The sequence below is a fragment of the Mobula hypostoma genome, chromosome 7, assembly GCF_963921235.1.
Source record: "Mobula hypostoma chromosome 7, sMobHyp1.1, whole genome shotgun sequence".
NCBI classification, from domain to species: Eukaryota; Metazoa; Chordata; class Chondrichthyes; order Myliobatiformes; family Myliobatidae; genus Mobula; species Mobula hypostoma.
The window spans coordinates 138,001,442-138,023,342 of NC_086103.1; the positions used below are offsets into that span (position 1 = coordinate 138,001,442).

General features: G+C 38.2%; 2 protein-coding genes across 5 annotated transcripts in view; one reads left to right on the forward strand and one right to left on the reverse strand.

The window, feature by feature from the left end:
- Positions 1-413: 413 nt before the first annotated feature.
- Positions 414-9,465, reverse strand: msantd4 (Myb/SANT-like DNA-binding domain containing 4 with coiled-coils). Of its 3 annotated transcripts, none has more exons than XM_063052866.1 (3): positions 9,405-9,465; positions 6,911-7,376; positions 414-5,050 (listed from the first exon to the last, which is right to left on the reverse strand). In XM_063052866.1, exons 2-3 carry the CDS (start codon positions 7,373-7,375, stop codon positions 4,442-4,444), a joined length of 1,074 nt encoding a protein of 357 aa, XP_062908936.1. In that variant the 5' UTR covers position 7,376; positions 9,405-9,465; the 3' UTR covers positions 414-4,441. The 3 variants fall into 3 exon arrangements, with proteins under 3 accessions (XP_062908936.1, XP_062908934.1, XP_062908935.1); XM_063052864.1 differs by having other exon boundaries at positions 9,170-9,459; XM_063052865.1 differs by having other exon boundaries at positions 7,752-9,459.
- A 153-nt stretch (positions 9,466-9,618) lies between these two features.
- aasdhppt (aminoadipate-semialdehyde dehydrogenase-phosphopantetheinyl transferase) overlaps positions 9,619-21,901 on the forward strand; it is a 60,581-nt gene continuing 48,298 nt past the window's right edge. For both annotated transcript variants that reach the window (XM_063054096.1, XM_063054097.1), the window contains exons 1-2: positions 9,619-9,900; positions 20,798-21,023. In XM_063054096.1, coding sequence (XP_062910166.1) covers positions 9,709-9,900; positions 20,798-21,023 — 418 coding nt within the window. In that variant the 5' untranslated portion in view covers positions 9,619-9,708. The remainder of the gene's footprint in view (positions 9,901-20,797; positions 21,024-21,901) is intronic.

The following is a 21,901-nucleotide window of genomic DNA, read 5'->3' on the forward strand; positions in this document are numbered from 1 at the left end:
GCACCAATTAATGAAAGTACACAAAATATTGTGTTGACAAATGAAATAAAAATGTTCTTAATACTTAAATTCAGGCTTTGAGAATACACCAATTGCTTTATTTCCAACATTCAAACACTTGATCTTCATTTCTGACAGGGAAGTCTGGAGAGATGTTTCAATATTACAATTGAAATTTTAATGTAAAAAATTTACTTCAGAATGTCCTACAGGTTCATTTGTTTTCTTTTAAATTAATATGTTTTGAGTAAGTTTCCTTAAAACAGTAAAGTTCTTACATTTTCTGATAGGAATTCAATATAAAATAACTGATAACCATTTAAAAAGCAAAGTACAGCACCAACCAGATAATCTTAGCTTAACAACAGCATCCATGCAAACAAAATCATGGCTCCGAGGACAAGTTGGTTGAAAATTCCTTTTATTTTGATTTAAATATTACAAATTTTACCACTAGTCGTAACTAAATTTCCAAATGTCGTGTTTTTACAGTTATAGAACCACTTTAATAAGAAACACATTCAGAAGATATTTTTTTCTCTCAGAAACTATTTTCTTACAAAATACCAGCTTTATTTTTGGTAAGCTAGCCAACAGAAACATTTTTCCTTTCAATAATATTTATCTTATGGATAACAGTCATCATGAAAAATGTGACACAAATGTATCTGTGTGATTTAGTAGCTAAGGTGATCATAAAAGATTATTTCCTGAATAACTTGTGATTGCAGGTTCCACTATTGTCAAAATTACCAACCAGTGCACTGTTGTTGGGCCAAACATTAAAGTTTACAGAAAAAAATATTTGATACAAGATTATTATAATTTGACATTGTTTGTAAATTTGAGAATTTATTAGAATTAAAATGTACAAATTTCAGTGGTACATTTTTTAAAAATTTATTTGATTTTAGAATATATATGATGAGGCAAATTACTCTGGTCCAGTGCCCCAACCAGAAACAGTGCATGTACTTGGCTGGATGTGGAGAACTATGTCACTCTCTCTAAGCAGATTGGATCCCAGTGGCATGGTAATGGCGGGTGGGCTTAAGGAGGCCGGGTCTGCAAAATGCCCGAGACAGACTGCAAAGCTGGTGCCATATCAGCAGTAAAACCTAAGTTAGTATTAATTCCGTTTAGCTTTGCTACCTACATCTGGAGACTTCCACACTTGATTGCGCATGCACTGAAGTCTAGGTTGCAATTGTAACAACTTAAAACTAGCAATTCTAATTGGAACTGTTGGTAAAAGACAACGCAATCCAGGCCAATATTTTTTTCTCTACTCCCCAGTCAGACTATAACTAGGATAATATTCTGCATATTTTGGAAGCAAATAACACCTGATAATTGAAAGCTATTCTGACCATAGGGGAATAACTGAGAAGTCCATCAAAACTCCACAAACATTTCATTGCAGGGGATTTTGACTGGTAACCAGGAAAAAAAAAGCAGGAACAGTTCTAGTTTTCAAGTGATGAAATCAAAATAATGACCCATCTGTTCATTCAGTTAATATCACAGAATGGGAATTTAACCTGAATGGTATTTTTTGGACTTAATGGCTTTGTGCAACACCAGACTAGCTTTTTGGCTGGAAATATTCAGAAACCGTTTTAGGATGATCTGGCACTGTATATAAAAGCCATTTTTAAAAAACTCTTATAATCAAGTTATGAACCCATTTTAAGATTTGTTCACCAATGGGATAACATTGTGCAACAATATCTCTTTCTAAATCTACGGATGTACAGAATTTGAACAATTAAAACATGTAAATAACAACTATAACCACTAATAGAACTGCCTGAGTTTTGGCATTCATTGCTTACTGGATATCTTTTGAGACCATTGGTAGAAAATTATACTCAATATTTAGTATTTTAATTAGGTCATAAAACTTTTCAGTTCCAAGCATATAATTAAGGCTACAGTCACCACTACAATCACTTATTTGTACTTTAAAGTAACTTGTATTTAAAAAGCAAAGTAAGTATATTGGTCTGTCAGTATAATAAATTGAAATGTACTGATTATTTTTTCCCTAAATAGTTTCCCTTTTCTATTGGAAGTCTAAACATATCGTTAGGTCCTTACGTTGTTTGATCCTTTGAACCAATGCCTCACTGCAGTGGCCATTTTTCACATAAGAAACTGAACTGTGAGATGAAACCAAATTCTGTACTCAATGAACAGCTCTATGAGATGCAAGTTTATGTGATTGAGTAACATGGCAATTGCATTTTCTTGATTAGCATCCAGGGCCAAGGATCCTAACGAATAAACTTTCCTACTTAAGAAAACTGAAGAGTCTAGGATAAACTAACTTAACCATTTGATTTATGCAACCTATTTCCATGCATTACAAAAGACATGAAGGTTATTTGAAAAACCATTTTAAACTCTTTGACCTAGAAACTTGTCCTTGGTTGCTTACACTAAATATGAAATATAGCAATATTCAAACATACAGCCAACACTATTTGGCCCATTTAGTGCAAGTAACAAAAAAATGAAATTTTATCCATTTGTTAGTAAAGTAAAACATTAGTGCATGTTCATTGATACATCATACAAGTGTTATCTTAGTTCTCCCTTTGGTACCCAACAAGTACTTCTGATATTTTCCTTATTTTTTTATTTGGATCAGAAGGTATGCATGCAGAAAACTAGAAGTTTAATTTAATTCACAGTATTCTTAAAACTATGTACATTAGCCATATCTTATCATCTCATTTTCATTCAAATACTATTCAGATAGAACAAAAATATTTACTTCAGATTTGCAAAAACAGGATTATTGAATTTCTTGCATTGGCATATAAATTTGGAGGATACAGATATAATTATCATTAATTCTACTTGTAAACTTGCCTCCTTCCAGAAAATATATCTAAGGAGTAGGGTGAAAATGGTTAAAACTGAACAACAGTTTATTGAAGCCAGCACTTGAAATCTCAAATCAAGAAAATTTCCAGCACACTTTTTGTTATTCTGAACGCTGGATTATAATTTAAACAAATGAGATATAATAGAAGAGGTCAGTAGTCTATTTATCACAATGCCTCAACTTACTAAAGGCACAGTGCAAATTTTCTAATAATATGCAGCTTTGGTTTTCTATCTACTGTGCAAATATATTGTACTAAAACTTATAAACTACTAATAATGAGTTAATCAAATGAACTCATACTTAGAAACTGAAATGCTATGATACTTGAACCACAAAATAAAAGGATTTTTCTTTTACCAGTTTAACTTCCAAGTAAACAGAGGTAAATGTCAAAACCACAGCTAAAGGTAGCTTGTACTAACTGTAAAGTTGCAGTCACATGAAAAACATTTTTCAATGGAAATAACATAACGTGAAATCTAGCCAATTCTTTCTCTCCCTAACTCTAAGTTACCATGACCCTATTATCTTTTTAAAAGAACATGATTATTTGTTTAACACAGTTTAAGAACAATAATACAATAAGGTCATGCACAGAAAGCCTCTTACTAGTGTTTTGAAAGATCAAACCTAAATTTTCCAACTTCCTTTGGCCGGACTGCTGACAAGGATAGATTGTTGCCATTGTCATATTAATGTAGTTTGAGGAATCACAGTGCAGCATTTCACATTTTTCATTTCTGTGTCCTGACATTGAATCCAAGCAGGGTAGATGAGAAAGGAATCCATCTAAAATCTGTTGAGCTGTATCAGTGAAATTGTATTTGAATATGGCAAGCACAGATAAAATCTCAGAACTTCCAATGAATTAATTTCACTGAAGTAATCAATATAATTGAATGTAATAAAAGCTCACTGTTACAATAAGGACAAAAAGGAGCAGCAACATAAAGGATACCATAAAAATATTTCACATCTATCGTACATCATCTCTTCCCCTCCTTGTAGATGTGGCCAGCAGTTGTTACAGGCATAATTTCAGGCACTAGCTGAAAAGCTTACATCAATCAACAAAAACACATGTGAGCCAAAATATTTCGGTTTTAGAGGTAGTGTAAAATAAACCAGCAGTGTACAAGTAGCTTGATTGCAATTCCTTTGAAGAGTTAGTAACGTCAATACCAGTGTTTTATGGAGATCAATTATAAGAAAAAAATATTAGACTAAAAGGATCCTTCCATTAAACACTAATTCATACATCAATACAATTTAAGCAAATGCAATCAAAATTTAAGTCCAAATTTAACACTTTATATTGTGTGCCTTTGCTACATGTTAAGGTTTGGTCTGACTGGAAGAGGTCACAAAATTAGAGATAAAATTTTTAACCAGATACATGTTAATTCTTCATAAATGTACAGATAAAAATAGACTGCGGGATGGCATTTGTATGGAACTTTCTATAACACAATGCAAAAAGTAACTTAAATAGGATGCAAAATTCAATTTAGATTAGATTTAGGTTGAAAAACAATATGCTAATAATTAAATGGAATGACTTTTCTGGCAATGTTTTTGCAACTGCAAGTGTTCTCTTTCAATTTGCAGACGCTCTTTCTCTATCCGCAGCTTTTCAGTCTCAATATTCAATAACTGTAGTCTTTCTTTTTTCATCTGTAATCTTTCTCTTTCCAGTTTTAATTTTTCTGCATCAATATCCATGGGCTTTAAAGTTGTATTTTCAGTCAGTGAGTTACATTCATTCTCTTGTGATAACTTATTGGCCTGCATGGTTAATAGCTTCAATTTCTCTCTCTTGAGATGCAAACGCTCCTTCTCCAGCTGCAACCGAACCTTCTCCAACTGCAGCCTTTCATTTGCAATATCCAGGTATCGTAACTTTTCCTTTTCAATCTGCAAACGCTCTTTCTCCACCTGCAGTCTTTCGGATTCTAGTACCACACGTTGCTTCTCCAGTTCTAACCGCTGTTTCTCCATAAGGAAAAGCGACTCGGAGCTGCAATTCCATGCTGCAGGGTGATCAGAGTGTGAAGAATGTCCCTCCACTTCAGAAAGGTTCTCAATTTCTTCCAGTCCCCGAGTGGTAGGGATTGAACTTGCAATGACACCAGATTCTTCTTCCATGTTTCTAATCTGCAAAAGAAAAGAAATACTTTTAAAAATATACATGACAGGCAGATCCAAAAGATTAAGACACACGGGCTCCACGGAGACTAAGGTGGATTGGGTTCAAAATTAGCTTGCCTATAGAAGAGGATTGTGGTGAAGGTACGTTATTCTGAATGGAGCTTTGAGATTAGTGGTTTTCCACATAGATCAGTGCTGGGACCTCTGCTGTTTATGATAGGTATGATGAAAACATGGACAGGATGATTAGTTAAAACAAAAGTGGTGGAGTTGTGGCTAGTGAGGAAGGTTGTAAAAGGGTTCAGCAGGATATTGACCTGTTGGAAATGTGGGCAGAGAAACAGGACTCGGAGTTTGACCTGAACAAGTGTGAGGTGTTGCAGCTTGGAAGGTCAAATGTAAGAGTAAAGTATACAATTTACAAAGGATCCTTAGGAGCATTAATGTCTAAAGGATCTTGGAATGCTCCCTGAAAGTGGTAACACAAGTAGGTGGGGGGGGGGGAATGATAAAGAAAGCACATAGCATACTTGTGTTCATTAGTCAAAGTGTTAAATATATAACTTTTCTTAGGTAACATTTGGAATATCGTGTGTAGTTCTGGTTGACATATTACAGGAAGGACATGGAGGGTTTGGAGAAAGTGCGGAACAGGTTCACCAGGATGTTGACTAGATTACACAGCATCAGCTATAAGAGGAAGTTGGACAAACTTGGATTATTTTCTTTGAGTGCTAGAGACTGAGGGGTGACCTAAAAGAAGTATTGTGAAATCATGGGAGGCATTGTCAGAGTAGACATTTTCTCCAGTGCAGAAATAACAAATTGCAACCTGCCCTTTAGTATGCATCCCAATGTGATGGTGTGATGGTGAAATATCTCCTCATCATCAATGGATCTAAATCTGGAGCCTCCTACCCGAAAGAGCTGTGGGAGTACCTGTGCAGGCAGGCCTGCAATGTCCAAGGCAGCAGCTTACTAGCATCCTATCACAGATAATTAATGATGGACAATAAATGTTGTCTTTGCTAGATTCATCCAGACATCATTTTCCTTTAAAGAATTCATTTAGATCAGTGGTTTTCAGTTTTTCAGACAACTTACCTTAACCAAACGGTTTACCCAAACAAGCTAATAATAACTCCTTCTACAGTCCATGTACCAGACTGTACAAAAACGGATATAGTAACCTACCCCAGAGTCATGTCTCCACTTTGAAAACCAATGATTTAAGTTATCCCAAACAAGTGAATCTACATAGCGTGTACATGTAAAATATAACATTTTAAACAATGATTAAGTTAAATACAGAACATTTATCAATGGTACTGCTTTCTAAATATTTACAGCGGTTGTATTTGGTATTAAATGCTTAGAACTCAAAATGTAAACTTGTAGCAATTTATGGAAGCACAGCCTGCTATTCAAAGTTAAAAGAAACAGAGTTACAGCATGAAAACTGGCTCTTCAGCTCTACCAGCTGTGCCACCATGTTGTAGAGGATAATTCTAAACTTAAAGTTATTGCAAAGTACATTATCCGGCTGGTTTTCTTCGTAAAAGCATTAGACTTGTCTAAGGTCATAAAAATGAAGGAATGCAAGTGATTGATAACTTATGGACCTCTGGTTAATACTTTCATGCTTCCTTCTTGTTCCTTCCTTCTTGAGTACATGGGCAGTTCAGAAATAAATGGACGCTTCCAGGTTTCTAAATTAATGTTATTTCAATTGTGTTCAGATCTCTCAATCACAGAGATGCTCCTCAAATGGTTCTTAGCAATAAACTTCCCAAATGCACACATTTGTCAGAAACCAAGCCCTTCACACTCTCTCTTTGAACATGCCGTAATAAGTAATAGACAAACCTCTGTATTTTGTGGCTCCTGCTCTTCCTCCTCCTCTTCTACATCACCTGCATCTTCCACTTTTATTACACAAACAGATCTATTGGGTTCGTTGACCAATAGAGAATCTTCAAAATGACAAGATGTTCCGCCATTGAAAACATTGTCATTAAAGCCATGTAGTGAAGTAGGGCTACAGTCAGTCATTATTTCTTCCATCCTGTCTAAGCATTTCCCTCTTTTCTTTAAATAACACTTTAAATCAGTATATTTCTTCTTCACTTCATAAGCAGTACGTTGTTCGCTGCAACTTGCAGCACTGACTTTTTCTGCTATTTCCTTCCAAGCCATCCACTTTAACTCATTGGTTACTGCATCATGTTGCTGTGTATATATTATATCTTTCTTATCCCTCACTTCCTTCAGTAAGATTTCAGTTTCTTTCAATGTAAAGTTGCTTTTCCTCTTCCTCTTGAACTGTTTCATTCTAAAATAATATTTTAAAGAAAGTGGTGATTTCTTTGGAGAAATTGGTATTTTAAATTCATATATCACATTAGAAGATGTGCAATTGAAACAAGCTCATAAATGCATAAACAGGTTTATATAAACATTCATCAAATTATGAAATTATGAACATCAATACATATTTCCAGTAAGCATGCCATTTCTCTGTCAGGAGCGCTGTATCAAGGCAGTCATTATCTCCACATCCTGGGCATCTAGATGAATACAAGCTCAGATTTAACATCAAAAGATACTTCTTGCTCCCCAGTTTGGCATCTCTTGTGATATATTAACGGGTAATGAAAAACTGCTATTTTGTACTTCAGTTCCCATTCAAATCAATGCAGTAACTCACCCGTTCCTTGTCCAATAACTGCAGCCATCCCTATGTAAGCACTTGGAACCAACTCAGCTAGGTTATCTCATCATTGAACAGAAAATTGAGATTGAACAGTATTTGTTTCAGACTGAGCAGATGAATAAGATTAATAAACACAAGAGATTCTGCAGGTGCTAGAAATCTTGAGCAACACACATGAAATGCTGGAAAATCTCAGCAAGTCAGGCAGCATCTATGGAGGGAATAAGCAGTTGACGTTTCAGGTCAAGGCCCTTCATCAGGAGGAAATCTTGATGAAGATTCTTGGCTTGCAATTTTGTTTGTTTATTCCCCTTCATAGATGTTGCCTGACTTGCTGAGTTCCTCCAGCATTAGCATTTTGTGTGTCTTGAATAAGAATGGTGAAGCACAAGTCAAAAACCGATGACAGTAAGACTGTCTTAAGCTTGGCCAGTGTGGAGTGGGTACTCCTTACACTTAAACAAATTATGATTCAACATAGCAATAACCTTGAGTTGATATGTGGAGGTACTTTACAGTTGCCTTCTTCAATGTTATCAAAGCAAGTTTAAAAACACTGTAAATAAGTTAGCATTCCTCATAATCACAAAATCAGACGATGCCAAAAGCCACTGGTGCTCTGCTTATCGGGTTATGTAAGCAGGCTATAGAGACTAGAGTCTTATAGTTAGGGTAAAATGGAGAACAAGGGGTAAAAGTACTTTTTTATCTGATGAATGCCTATGTGGTTTGTCTATATCAGGTTCTTAAACATCTTAGCATAGATTATGTGCTGCATTTCCTAGATTCCTAGACTTGAAGTTAGTGTTCTGAACTGGAAAAAAAGAGTGGATTCACTGAGCCTAAAAATATGTGGGTTCAAACCCTACTGTGTGCATAATCCAGCATGGTTATATACATTAAGGTTGTACCGTACTGTCCTAAGAGAGATCTCTTCAAGCGTCAACAGAAGTCTTCTCTCGGCTTCTAGTTTAATCACTTTACCCCCGATTTACCTCTAAATTATTGATCAGCCTGAAGTTGTGAAAAATGGTACATGTGTTCTATTTCCTCCTTTCGCTCCCATAAAACGATGAAACATAACGTGTAGGCGAATCAGCTCCCGCCCCTCAAGCTTGCCTAACCCAAAGCCTCTTCACCTCTACTGCAACAGTTCCAGAAACCTTTAGTTTCCTTCCAGAACCCTAAACTTAGATAAATAAACTCACTCTGATAAAATGACATTAATCTGAAGGATTAACTTTTTCCTCCAGCAAGTATCTTGTTTACTATTTCACTCAATGAGTATAACAATTGAAAATCATCCAACCTAAATGATCCAACCTGCAACACATGGGAAAATGGCTTTAAAGTTATAACTTATTATTCTCTTTCAGATTATTTATGAACAACTCTTGTATTTCCACTTATACCTGCACTGGAACATTTGGAGTTTTACCAAAAATCAATTCTCACGCTTCAGAACGAGCAGAACAGGCCACTATGCCATTAAAACACAACAATAGGTGAAATCTCTAAACTATCTCGAGGCAAATCCTCAGAGAAAGTAATAGGAAACTGTTTAAACCTGCACACAATCAATCCAATATACACAATATCACACATAAAAATAGCTGGTGGCTAAACTACAAGACGTTCAAAGTAAACCTGAGGGGAAGACGGCGGCGTCCACGTTCCCAATACAAAGAACCTAACAACGGAGGTGAACCTGTCCACGCTCACTGCAGGCTAGCCACAGCCCCGCGCCCATTGGTTGTTATTCCCCGTCAATCAAACGGCATTGCCCCGCTTTAGAACCCGCCTCCATTTTCTTATTGGCCAGCTCTCCCTTGAACGCTCCTTCCGGAACAAAGGTCGGAGGGTGAGAATGGAGCGGTGCTGAAGGGGTTGTTGCGGAGCGTTTGGGCAATGGCCGGCCTGCTTTCCTGGCGGGGTGGTGGCCCTAAAGGGCATGAGATTGTGTAAGGAGGCGGCAGCGGCGGCCTGGCTCAGCTCGAAGATGGAGCGGGTGCGCTGGGCTTTCAGCTTTGGCTCCTGGCAGCCCCGCTGCTCCGAGTGGTTGCTGGCAGCCCGCAGTGTACCAGAGGAGGAGAGAGAGCGCATCGACAAGTTTGTCTTCGCCAAAGACGCCAAGGCCGCCATGGTAACTGCAGCAGCCGCGAAGCCGGTGGTAGTGGGGACTCTGTAAGGGGTTGCTGGCACAGGCAGAATCTACATTGATGCGCCGGTAATCCAGGATGACGAGGGTGTTGTTTTAATTCGGCACATGCTGGGGTTGAGAGTTAAATCCACATTTTATTATCTGGGATGTTTGCACCGATGGGTATACCGTGAAAATAAACCATAGTCTACGTATATGGATCCTAACTGTGCCTGTCAGCACAAAGCAGTTCTGATTTTTAATCCAATTCCCAAGAAACACTTTACCAAGCAACCTCACTTCTCGGGCAACCCTTATACGTTATAAAGCATCAGCTAGACTTTTGTTCTCAAACTTGAATCTCTCCATGCAGTTGCAGATGCTGGTAATCTAAAATAAATCGGAAGAGGCTGAAAATACTCAACAGGTTGTCTGGGAGGAGAAACAGTTAATGTTTAAGGTTGAAGATATGTCGTCAGAAATGATAGCACAGAAGTGACGAGAGTTTTGATTGTTATGGAAACAAGACAAGTGACTGAAAAGTGTCATCTCCCCATTGGAGTTCACTGAAGAGCTGCAGAGCATTCTCAAGGGGAAGAATGAAGAAATAAAAGTCGAGGGTCACATTGCTTACTATTAAAGGAAGGGTGATGTCCTCCAGCATGTAGATTTTAGGGAGCAAGGGAAAGGGTAAAAAGCAGGGCCTTAAGGGTAACATTTACTAATAACTATGGAAGAGCAGAGCAGAACAAAGTGACAAGATGGTGGAAAAGGGATGGCTTTAGATTTCTGGTCAAATGGGATCTATTATACATAACTGATACCGTCATGGCAGATTGTTAGCCTTTAACCTCTGATATTGTCTATGATAATATACATGTATGGGGATTGACAACTCTAGTTTGTTACTTACTGTAAGTCAGTACTGGCAGCACTTAATGTGCCAGTTTCAGAGGAATCAGCAATGTATATAAAAAAAAATCTCATAATCTAATCAAGTTAATGTAGGATATAGGCAGCCAAGACCTGAAGGGAATAAAGTAAAGTTGTGGAGTGTAGAACTTGGCAGATATTTGAAATGACAAGGCTGGGATCAGGTGATCTGCCATCCTGGCAATATTTACCAGTCACTGAAAATTTCAGTTGTACAGAGGGTACAATGTTGGCTCATTGAAGTCCCCTGACTTTGGACAAAAGGTTGTAAGAGTATTTGTCAATAAGTTGCACTCATCCTGTTACTCAAATTACTTTGATTGATCTACTAGGTTCTCCACTCCAATAAGTTTTTAATTTCCTTCAGAACTTGACTGCATATTATGCTGTCTCGTAGTAACCTGCTCACGTATTACTTCTGGCCTAAAACTTTTGCACAGTACTATATATTGGTTAAAATAGGAAAGTGGTTTGGAACAGAAATAAGAGCTTTGTATTAGATCAGTAGTATTAAGTGTTACTTGGTAACTGGAAAGGCATAATACACAGTATATAACTTCAAAAGAAGGAGCTTTCTTGAAATAGAAAAAAAGATTGATGGGTTCTTAATTAGTAAGGTGGTAAAAAGTTGTGAGAAGAAGGTAGGATAATGGGATTGAGAGGGGAAATGAATTAGCCATGATCGACTGGCAGTGTCAGCTCAATAGGACTGTCTTATGGAAATGTGTACAGGATAAAACGTATAGAGGCCCTACTTGGGAGGTGCAATACGCACCTCGTCTGAAGGAATGAGGCAGAATAAGTATCTGAAGTCGCAGTCAGGGAGCACTTTATCACTACTGAACATAATTCTACTAGTTTTAAGATAGTAATGGAAAAAGATCATACAGGTCCACGGGTTAGGATTCTAAGCTGGTGCAAGTCTAGTTTGAGGAAATTAGGGAAGATCTATCAGGGGTCAATTCGGAGAACCTATTTGAAGGGGCAGGAACAAATATTAAGTGGGAGGCTTTCACTAGTGTGATATCAAGAGACCAGGGGCAACAATTCCTGTTGGGGTGAAGGCTAAACCTGGTGATTTTTGGGAACCCTGGCTAATGGGTTATTGAAGCTCTAATCAAAAAACACAAAAGCCTGCATTGAGTTTAGGATGTCAGAAACATAGAAAATAGGTGCAGGAGTAGGCCATTCGGCCCTTCGAGCCTGCACCGCCATTTATTATGATCATGGCTGATCATCCAACTCAGAACCCAGCCTTCCCTCCATACCCCCTGACCCCTGTAGCCACAAGGGCCATATCTAACTTCCTTTTAAACATAGCTAATGAACTGGCCTCAACAGTTTGCTGTGGCAGAGAATTCCACAGATTCACCACTCTCTGTGTGAAGAAGTTTTTCCTAACCTCGGTCCTAAAAGGCTTCCCCTCTATCCTCAAACTGTGACCCCTCGTTCTAGACCTCCCCAACATCGGGAACAATCTTCCCGCATCTAGCCTGTCCAATCCCTTTAGGATCTTATACGTTTCAATCAGATCCCCCCTCAATCTTCTAAATTCCAACGAGTACAAGCCCAGTTCATCCAGTCTTTCTTCATATGAAAGACCTGCCATCCCAGGAATCAATCTGGTGAACCTTCTTTGTACTCCCTCTATGGCAAAGATGTCTTTCCTCAGATTAGGGGACCAAAACTGCACACAATACTCCAGGTGTGGTCTCACCAAGGCCTTGTACAACTGCAGTAGTACCTCCCTGCTCCTGTACTCGAATCCTCTCGCTATAAATGCCAGCATACCGTTCGCCTTTTTCACCGCCTGCTGTACCTGCATGCCCACTTTCAATGACTGGTGTATAATGACACCCAGGTCTCGTTGCACCTCCCCTTTTCCTAATCGGCCACCATTCAGATAATAATCTGTTTTCCTATTTTTGCCACCAAAGTGGATAACTTCACATTTATCCACATTAAATTGCATCTGCCATGAGTTTGCCCACTCACCCAACCTATCCAAGTCACCCTGCATCCTCTTAGCATCCTCCTCACTGCTAACACTGCCACCCAGCTTTGTGTCATCCGCAAACTTGGAGATGCTGCATTTAATTCCCTCATCCAAGTCATTAATATATATTGTAAACAACTGGGGTCCCAGCACTGAGCCTTGCGGTACCCCACTAGTCACCGCCTGCCATTCTGAAAAGGTCCCGTTTATTCCCACTCTTTGCTTCCTGTCTGCTAACCAATTCTCCACCCACACCAATACCTTACCCCCAATACCGTGTGCTTTAAGTTTGCACACTAATCTCCTGTGTGGGACCTTGTCAAAAGCCTTTTGAAAATCCAAATATACCACATCCACTGGTTCTCCCCTATCCACTCTACTAGTTACATCCTCAAAAAATTCTATGAGATTCGTCAGACATGATTTTCCTTTCACAAATCCATGCTGACTTTGTCCGATCATTTCACCGCTTTCCAAATGTGCTGTTATCACATCCTTGATAACTGACTCCAGCAGTTTCCCCACCACCGACGTTAGGCTAACCGGCCTATAATTCCCCGGTTTCTCTCTCCCTCCTTTTTTAAAAAGTGGGGTTACATTAGCCACCCTCCAATCCTCAGGAACTAGTCCAGAATCTAACGAGTTTTGAAAAATTATCACTAATGCATTCACTATTTCTTGGGCTACTTCCTTAAGCACTCTAGGATGCAGACCATCTGGCCCTGGGGATTTATCTGCCTTCAATCCCTTCAATTTACCTAACACCACTTCCCTACTAACATGTATTTCGCTCAGTTCCTCCATCTCACTGGACCCTCTGTCCCTTACTATTTCTGGAAGATTATTTATGTCCTCCTTAGTGAAGACAGAACCAAAGTAATTATTCAATTGGTCTGCCATGTCCTTGCTCCCCATAATCAATTCACCTGTTTCTGTTTGCAGGGGACCTACATTTGTCTTTATCAGTCTTTTCCTTTTTACATATCTATAAAAGCTTTTACAGTCAGGAATGAGTGAATCCCTTGGTGGCTATAAAATGATTAAGAATATAACTGAGAATGAAATCAGGTGGGCAGAAAGAAAATATGCAATGGATTTGGCAGGCAAGGTTAAGGCAAATCCCTCAAGAGTAAAGGGGTGGCTATGGAAAGACTAAGTCCCCTTAGAGATTATTAGGGCTGGCTACATCTCAAGCCATAGGAGATGGGTGGAAATATTAATGAATATTTTGTTTTGGAGTTTACTAGGGAGAAAATCTTGGTTGCTCAAGGAAACAAGTAGAGATGTTTTGGAGAACATTCATATTACCAGGGAGGATGTACTTGAGCTTGCAGCTCATTACGGTGGATAAATCCCCAGGGCCTGACTGACTGCATCCTTGGACTTTGTGAGAAGATAGAGAAGCAAGAACGGAGGCACTTACGAAGATGTATGTTTCATTTTTAGCTTCTGGTGAAGTTCTTGAAGGCTGAAAGGTGACTAATGCATTCTGCTGTTTAAGAAGGGTAAGGTGGACAACCCAGAGACCTGACATAAGTGATGGGAAAGTTACTTGAGAGAATCGTGAGGGGTAGGATCTGCCAAGATTTGGATAGTGAGAGTCTAATTAAGAGAAATCAGTGTTGCTTTGTGCATAGCAAATCATGTTTGACAAATTGTTTAGAATTTTTTTGAAGAGGTAACCAGAAAGGTAGATGAAGGTAAGTTAATGGATATTGGATTTAACAAGACCTTTGACAAGGTCCTGCATGGTAAATTGGTCTGAAAGGTTAGCTCCCATTATGTTCTATTCTAGTTGGGTAGATTGGAATTTGGAGGTAGGAAACAGAGTGCTGGTTGAAGGTTGTTTCTCAGTATGAAGACTAATAACTAGTGGTGTGCTGCAGGGTCAGTGTTGGCACCCTTGCTATCGGCAATTTATAAAAGTGCATCATTGAAATAGCACTTGGATAGGTACATGAGGGTTGTGGCCCTAATACAGGAAATTGGGCTAGATTGTGGGGGTTGAACCCGTGCTGTATTGCTCTCTGACTCTTATTATTATCTGGTAAAGAATAGGGAAGAGTTATATTCAATGAATCATTTAGCTAAATAGAAGGTCATTGCTAAGTAGCCAGTTTTGTTAATGGTCAAGAATATAATTGGCAGTGGGAAGCTAGTAAGAGACAGTCTTTCAGTGTAGTTGCAGAAGCCCATCATCTCCTCTATGTAACATTGTCATTAACCAAGAAATTTGACTGCTCTCACAAGAGAGTCCAGTAATCATTACTCGCTTCTCTTGAGGGATTGTGAAAATCCAAAGAGCTTTAGAGACTGAATTATTGAATAGATTTACAGCTGAAGTAAATTATTCTAAATGGGAGTCAAAAGTTATGGGGAATAAGCAAGAAAGTGGAGCTGAGATCGGATCTGCCATGATCTTATTGCACAGTGGACTAATTAAACATTGAATATTTATTTTCTATTTCAAGAAAGAGCCTTCTTTTATGTTACAGTATTGTAATGTCTACCCAGTGACCAAATAACACTTAATCCTGCTGAGCTCTTATTTCTGTTTCCAAACCACCTTCCTATTTTAACCAATATATAGTACTGTGCAAAAGTCTTTGGCACCCTAGCTCTATATAATTACACTTTACACTGACAAATTTCACACAAAAGTTGCTAGCTCAGTCATGTTAGATGACTGATAGATAAAGATCTGTGTTTCTGTGGAGAGAAACAAATACATGTTGGTGATCTTTCATCCTGATTAGTCTAATGCCAGGTTATCACATTTCATTTCGTTTCTGCTCCTAGGAATGCTGCTTGACCTGTTGGGTATTTCACAGCATATTCTGTTTTTGAGATGTACAGTATCTTTGTTCGGTCTTCTGTGACAGTATTTTTTTCTGATAACATGACAAAAACAGGGGAAAAAGATAGCACAGATATTTAAACCTATTTTCTTTATAATAAATGCTCTAGACATCAAAACTAAAATCTCAATTCTTATTGACCATTCTGTGTGAAAATGGAATTGTCATGTTAAGTGATACAGTACAATTCTAATGGTTTTGAATTACTGTGTTTGGATAATTGCATTCTATTGTAAGAAACCACTTAGATATTGGCAGGTGAGATGCTTCTCCATAAAATTATATTTCTCTTTAAAATCAGTACCTTTTGTTGAATAAAATGAAGTATTTTGCTGCAGTAGTCTTATCCTTGGTAATTTGTGCTTTAGATCTGATAGACTGCCTTTGCTTGTCTCGTTAATAGGTGAAATGCAGTTGATAGCTGCCCATCTCTAGCAATTAGTTAACCAGAACTTCACACTGCTTGTAAGAAAAAGGAATCCATGGTTTCGTTTCTGAAATACAGTACAGATGTTGTATAAACCCAAAATTCTATCAGTGCTGAAAGTTTGAAAAAAGAATGAAAATAATATTATTCAGCTGATTGGAGACAGGATCAGACAAAGCACAAAGTTCGTTAGGTCATGGTTTGAGTACTGCATGCAGTTCTGATAATCATTCTACCGGAAGGATGTGTATGCATTAGAGAGGGTGCAGAGGGAACCATTTGGGATGTTGCCAAAACTGGGTAGTTTTCTTTGGAATGGCAGAGACTGAGGAAAAATCTAATTAAGGTATATAAAGTTCTAAGGGGTCTATGGAGAGTAAATGGGAAGAACTGAATTTCAAATAGAAATGACCAATTTTCCTTTGCAGAGGGCTCAAAGGCCAGGAGGCATATATGTAAACTAATTGCTGAAAGGATTCAAGGGAGATTTTTTTCTCATCCAGTAATGATTAGAAGACTGAAATTCACTGCCTGAAAGGATGGCAGAAACCCTTGTTACATTTAAAAGATACTCAATGTGCACTTGAAAACCCATGACCATTCCAAAACAGTTCTATGTTAGAAAATGGGATTAGGTTAGGTAGCTCTGGTTTAGCAAACTTCGGGCATTCAACCTTTTCTATCAATGTCTGTATATTTTTGTAGACTCTGTGATTCAACAGTGGAAAATTTGGAGGCAAATCCTGCTGGACCAATCAGTGTCAGAACCTCCCTGCTGTGCCTACTCACCTGGCCTGCATTTTTTTCAATATGAAGGATGGAATGAGGTAAAAAAACCACCCCTGAGCTGTAAGTAGGTCTTGGGTAGCTCCAACCCCACAGCCATCCTATTAGCCGGAGCTATTTTAAATAATCGATAGATTTAACTAATTCAAATAATATTTAGAAAATAAAATCAAATATATTAGAGTAATTTATGTTTTAAGCTAAAATAGCTTAAACACTCTGCAGTTTTCACAGGATCATTGACTTGGTTCTGCACATCATTACTGTGCTGTTGGACTTGGTAGTCCAGCAGTTGGGTGTGAGTGCAGATGCATAGGATTCAAACTTAAAAGGACATTTTAGACTTCAATGTTTTAATGCACACCTGGAATTCCGAGATGTCCTGGACATGGAATGCCAGATAGCCAGCATTCTCCTGCAGAACAGCTGAATGCGGAGAGCATAATTCAACTCAGTGTTTCAAGTTGAATAACTTTCATTTGTTCTCATGGAAACTCTAAAACTCAAAGTTAGCTGACACACCTGCATGATTTATTGACTATTTCCAGTTTTTTTTTCTGATTCTGTTGTAATAACTTGGCTTTTTGCCTTTAAGAACATAAAAAGCATAAGGCTTTACAGTTTTTCCAGTTTGCACTGCCATTCAGTAAGATTTTGGCTGACCTCATCTCTTTTCCTGCTTATTCTCCATAACCCCTGACTCCTCTAAAAGCCTAAGATCTATCTCCAACTTGAATATAATCCTATAATTCAATCTCCACAATTCTCTGCAACAGAGAATTCCTAGATTCATAACACTTGTAAAGAAGACATTTCCTGTGAGCTCCACCATGAAACAGCAACACATTATTGTCAAACTGTCCTGTAGGTGTAAGTTGAACCAAGATAGTGTAGAAAGATGGCGCTGATAAGTGGCGACTGAGTGCAACTCCTGTGGGATTGTCAAATATTCCCACTTATATCTACTGCAGCTGAAATCCACAATCACAACCGTGGGTACTTCAGAAAGCAATATTGTTTTAAGACCATTAAAAAATCTATTGATTCTCAAAATTGGCACACTCAGGACACAAGTATGGTTTCCATTTTACAAAAAGGAAGTGTGCAGGGCATGCTGGGTTTACAGGTACGATTGAAATGCAGAGGCCTTAGATCCACTCTGACTATCCTGATGGCGAATGTATGGTCTCTAAAAAATGAAATTGAAGACCTCAGAGCAAGATTGCAGTATCAGAGACCGCTGTCTGCTTTGCTTCATAAAAACCTAGTTCACCACCGCCATTTCGAATGGAGTGCTACTGCCCAAAGGTTTCATCATTCACCACAAAGACAGAACAGCTGGATCTTTTAAAGGTAGAGGAGGTGCAGTATGCTTTACGATTAACACATGGTGCACAGACGTAGAGGTTCTTTCTCAATCCTGCTCCCTAACTTGGAACATCTAGCAGTCAAGTGCCATCCATTTTACCTGCCAAGGGAGTTTTCCACTGATATCCAGGTAGCAGTGTACATTCCACCTCAGGCCAACATCAGGTAGGCACTGGAGGAGTTGAGCACCAGGATCATTCGTTATGAAACGGCACACCCTGATGCCTTCCTATCATTGAGGAGGATTTCAAACAGGCCAGCTTGAAGAAATCTCTGAACAACTACCACCAACCCTTCACCCGTGGAACCAGAAGAGCCAACACACTTGACCACTATTATACCACTATAAAGAATGCTTACCATACCATCCCACACCTACACTTCGGAAGGTCTGATCACCTGGCTGTACTTCTACCCCTGGCATACAGGCAGGCACTAAAGTCCACAGCACCAGTGGTGAGGATCATGAAGGTATAGTCAAAGGAGGAGAAGTAGTGGTTACAGGACTGCTTTGAGTCAGTGGACTGGACAATATTCAGGGATTCATCTTCAAATCTGAATGAATACTCTGTAGTTGTCACTGACATCAAGACCTGTGGATGAATGTGTGCCTTCAAGACCATACTGGACATGCACACCAAAGGCCATGAATGAAGCAGGAGATATATAGCCAACTGAGGGCTAGATCTGTGGCATTCAAGACCAGTAATCCAGAACTATACAAGAAGTCCAGATATGAATTATAGAAGGCTATTTTAAGAGTGAAAAAACAATTCCATTTGAAGTTAGAGATGAAATTGGATGCACATCACCTCTGGCAGGGTTTGCAAGCTATTACTTCATATATATTTCTTATTGTAATTTATAGTTATGTATTGCAACATAGTACTGCTGCAAAACAACATATTTCACAACACAAACACGAGACAATCTAGATGCTGGAAATAAGAGGGAAAAGGGAATGGGGAATGATGGGGGGAGGGGTTCTGGGTAATTATTTCTGGTAGTTCTTCCCTCCCCCCCCCTTCACCATTCCTCATTCCCATTTCCTTCTTTTAACTTGTCTTCTTGCCTGCCCATCACCACCCTCTGGTACTCCTCCCCCTTTCTTTTCTTCCAAGGCCTTCCGTCCTCTCCTATCAGATTCTCCTTTCTTCACTAATCTCTCTTTATCTCTTTCACCGATCAACTTCCCAGCTCTTTAATTCACCACTCTACCCCTCTTCCTCTCCTGGTTTCACCTGCTACCTTGTACTTCTTCTTCCCCTCCCCCTACTATTTTACTGTGACTCTCATCCCTTTTTCCCCAGTCCTGATGTAGAGTCTCAGCCCAGAAGGTCAACTGTTTACTCTTTTCGATATTTCACAACATGCCAGTGATAGTAAACATGATTCTGATTCTGAAATATAGCCTTAGCATTCACCCTGACAAGTCCTTCAGATTCCTGTATACTGTATTTCAATTAATTCATCTTCCTTTGGCCCAATCTCCTCCATCATTTCAGCCTAAGAATCACCTGGGAAATTTGAGCTACCTCTATTTTAAGTATATCCCACCTTCAATGATAAAACCAGGATTATTTTATGGAGTACCGCAGAGTGCTGTACTGGTGTATAATGGAGATAGTTAATAATATGCTGGCTATTTTCCCCTGCACAACGAAAGCTTCCTATGTCTTAATAAGTATACCTAAGCAATTAAAAGGTTCTTCTGATTCTCCAAGCAAGTTAGCAAATATGAATTTTAGCATTATTTTGTGTAGTTTTTTCTTAAAAGAAATGGGTTCAAACAAATGGGTAAAAGAATGTCTGTGAATATCTTACGCTTACGAATTTCTTTGTTTTTATATGATGTAGACCGCCATATCATTAATTAACCTATGTAATCAGCACAACAGCAACGTCTGTATTTTAAATAAACAATAATTTTGATTGCCCTGGCGCTCATTTAGAACTGAAAATGGAATTCTGTAGTTGAACAATGGATTATAAATATGCTTTGTCTTAATGAAAGCTAGCCTTTTTTATATATTTTAAATCCCTTAAGCATATCTTATGAATGCACTCATTGCTCATCATGCAGAAATATTTCAATTGCTGTGCTGAGAAGTACCTTTTCAGGGAATAAAATCATTGAAATATAACTGTACTGCTTTATTACAACATCCAGGAATATTTTCATTCCAGTGGAGCAATCATTACTGATAGAAGTATTGACATAACATTTAGAACCAGTATCTGGAATGAAAAGGAAAGATGTGATCATTCAGAATATTTTTCTAGGTATTATTCCATAGATGTTGATAGTTTTCTAGTAAATTGCTCATATTGTCACTTTCAGCTGAATATCAGAAGATAGTTGTAACTTTAAAGCTGGACCAGGTGCTGTCCCGACTAGATCTATTCATTATAATGTGAAATAAGCACCGTTCTGCTAAAATCTGTACAGTTGAACAGTTCCTGCTCCTCCATCATCAGCATTGTCACCATTACCACATCACTTACACAGCTTCTCTTCACTTATTTTCTTAGAGCGGACATCTCCTGATCAGGAAATTAATTGCTGAAAAGCTGAAGATACCTTGGAATGAAATCCAATTAAAACGGACAGCCAAAGGAAAACCATTTCTAGCCCATCCTATCCTTGACGCGATCCCAAATTTTAACTTCAATATTTCACATCAAGGAGATTACTCTGTTCTGGCAGCAGAGTCTGCTTTTCAGGTCGGTGTAGATATCATGAAGACTGAATTTCCAGGTAAGAAACTTTGGGATATTTTCTCAAGGCAAGTTATTTGTCAGATAATGGTGCTTAAGAGTGGATAAATGAAATTTACAGGAGGAATGTCACCAATTTAAAGTCATATTGGCTCAGGAAATTTTCCATGTTCTCTTCATTTCCCAGTAGGCAGTAAACATTTACTTCTGTTCTTCTGGCAGCCCTACTTGTCTTTTCCACTTTATATAGCATTTGCTCTACGATCTTACCATCCCAAAAAACCCTTCCCTTTTATATTTGTACTTTAATATTAATTGGAAATTTTGAGTTCTAGTTGGCCTATGCTGAATAATGACTGCTTTTTAAATCAAATTTGCTTTAAGTTGGGAAGTTCCTGGAAAAAGTTCAGGAATTTTGTTGTCAAAATTGTAATGTAACTAACTGTATTTGTTGTGATTTGTACAGAAAATGACGTGTGAGGAACAAAGAAGTAGTTATGTGACAGTATCCATGTTGATAAATGTGATGTGGTGCTCTAACTTTGCTTTTGCAAAAACATCATTTTCTTTGAGACCCTTAAATCCTCGTTCTGCCTGATCTGCATTTGAATTTGCAGCATTTTATTCACCATCCTTTTTTTTCCCCATTCTTCTGTTACTTCGTGTTTCATGTTCTGATATTTAGTGTTCATACCTTTTAAATAGTAAATAAATTAGCAAAGACTGAGGGCCTTGCATCCATTCACTAGGATGTGAACCATACCGATGTATTTATTTAGAATTAATATAAAGAGTTCATTGGGGAATGAGATCTCGAATTTAGTAATTCTATTTTATTTCAATAATGTAGCATTTCACAGCACTCCACAGGGCTCAGGCCCCCACCCTGTTTGACATAACACTATATAACATTTAACA

Bases quoted from the DNA above. Each gene is read 5' to 3' on its own strand.
- msantd4 (XM_063052864.1), bottom strand. The intron at 5,051-6,910 runs GTTTGTCTATTA...TTTCTTTTGCAG, and splicing joins AGGAGCCACAAAATACAGAG to ATTAGAAACATGGAAGAAGA.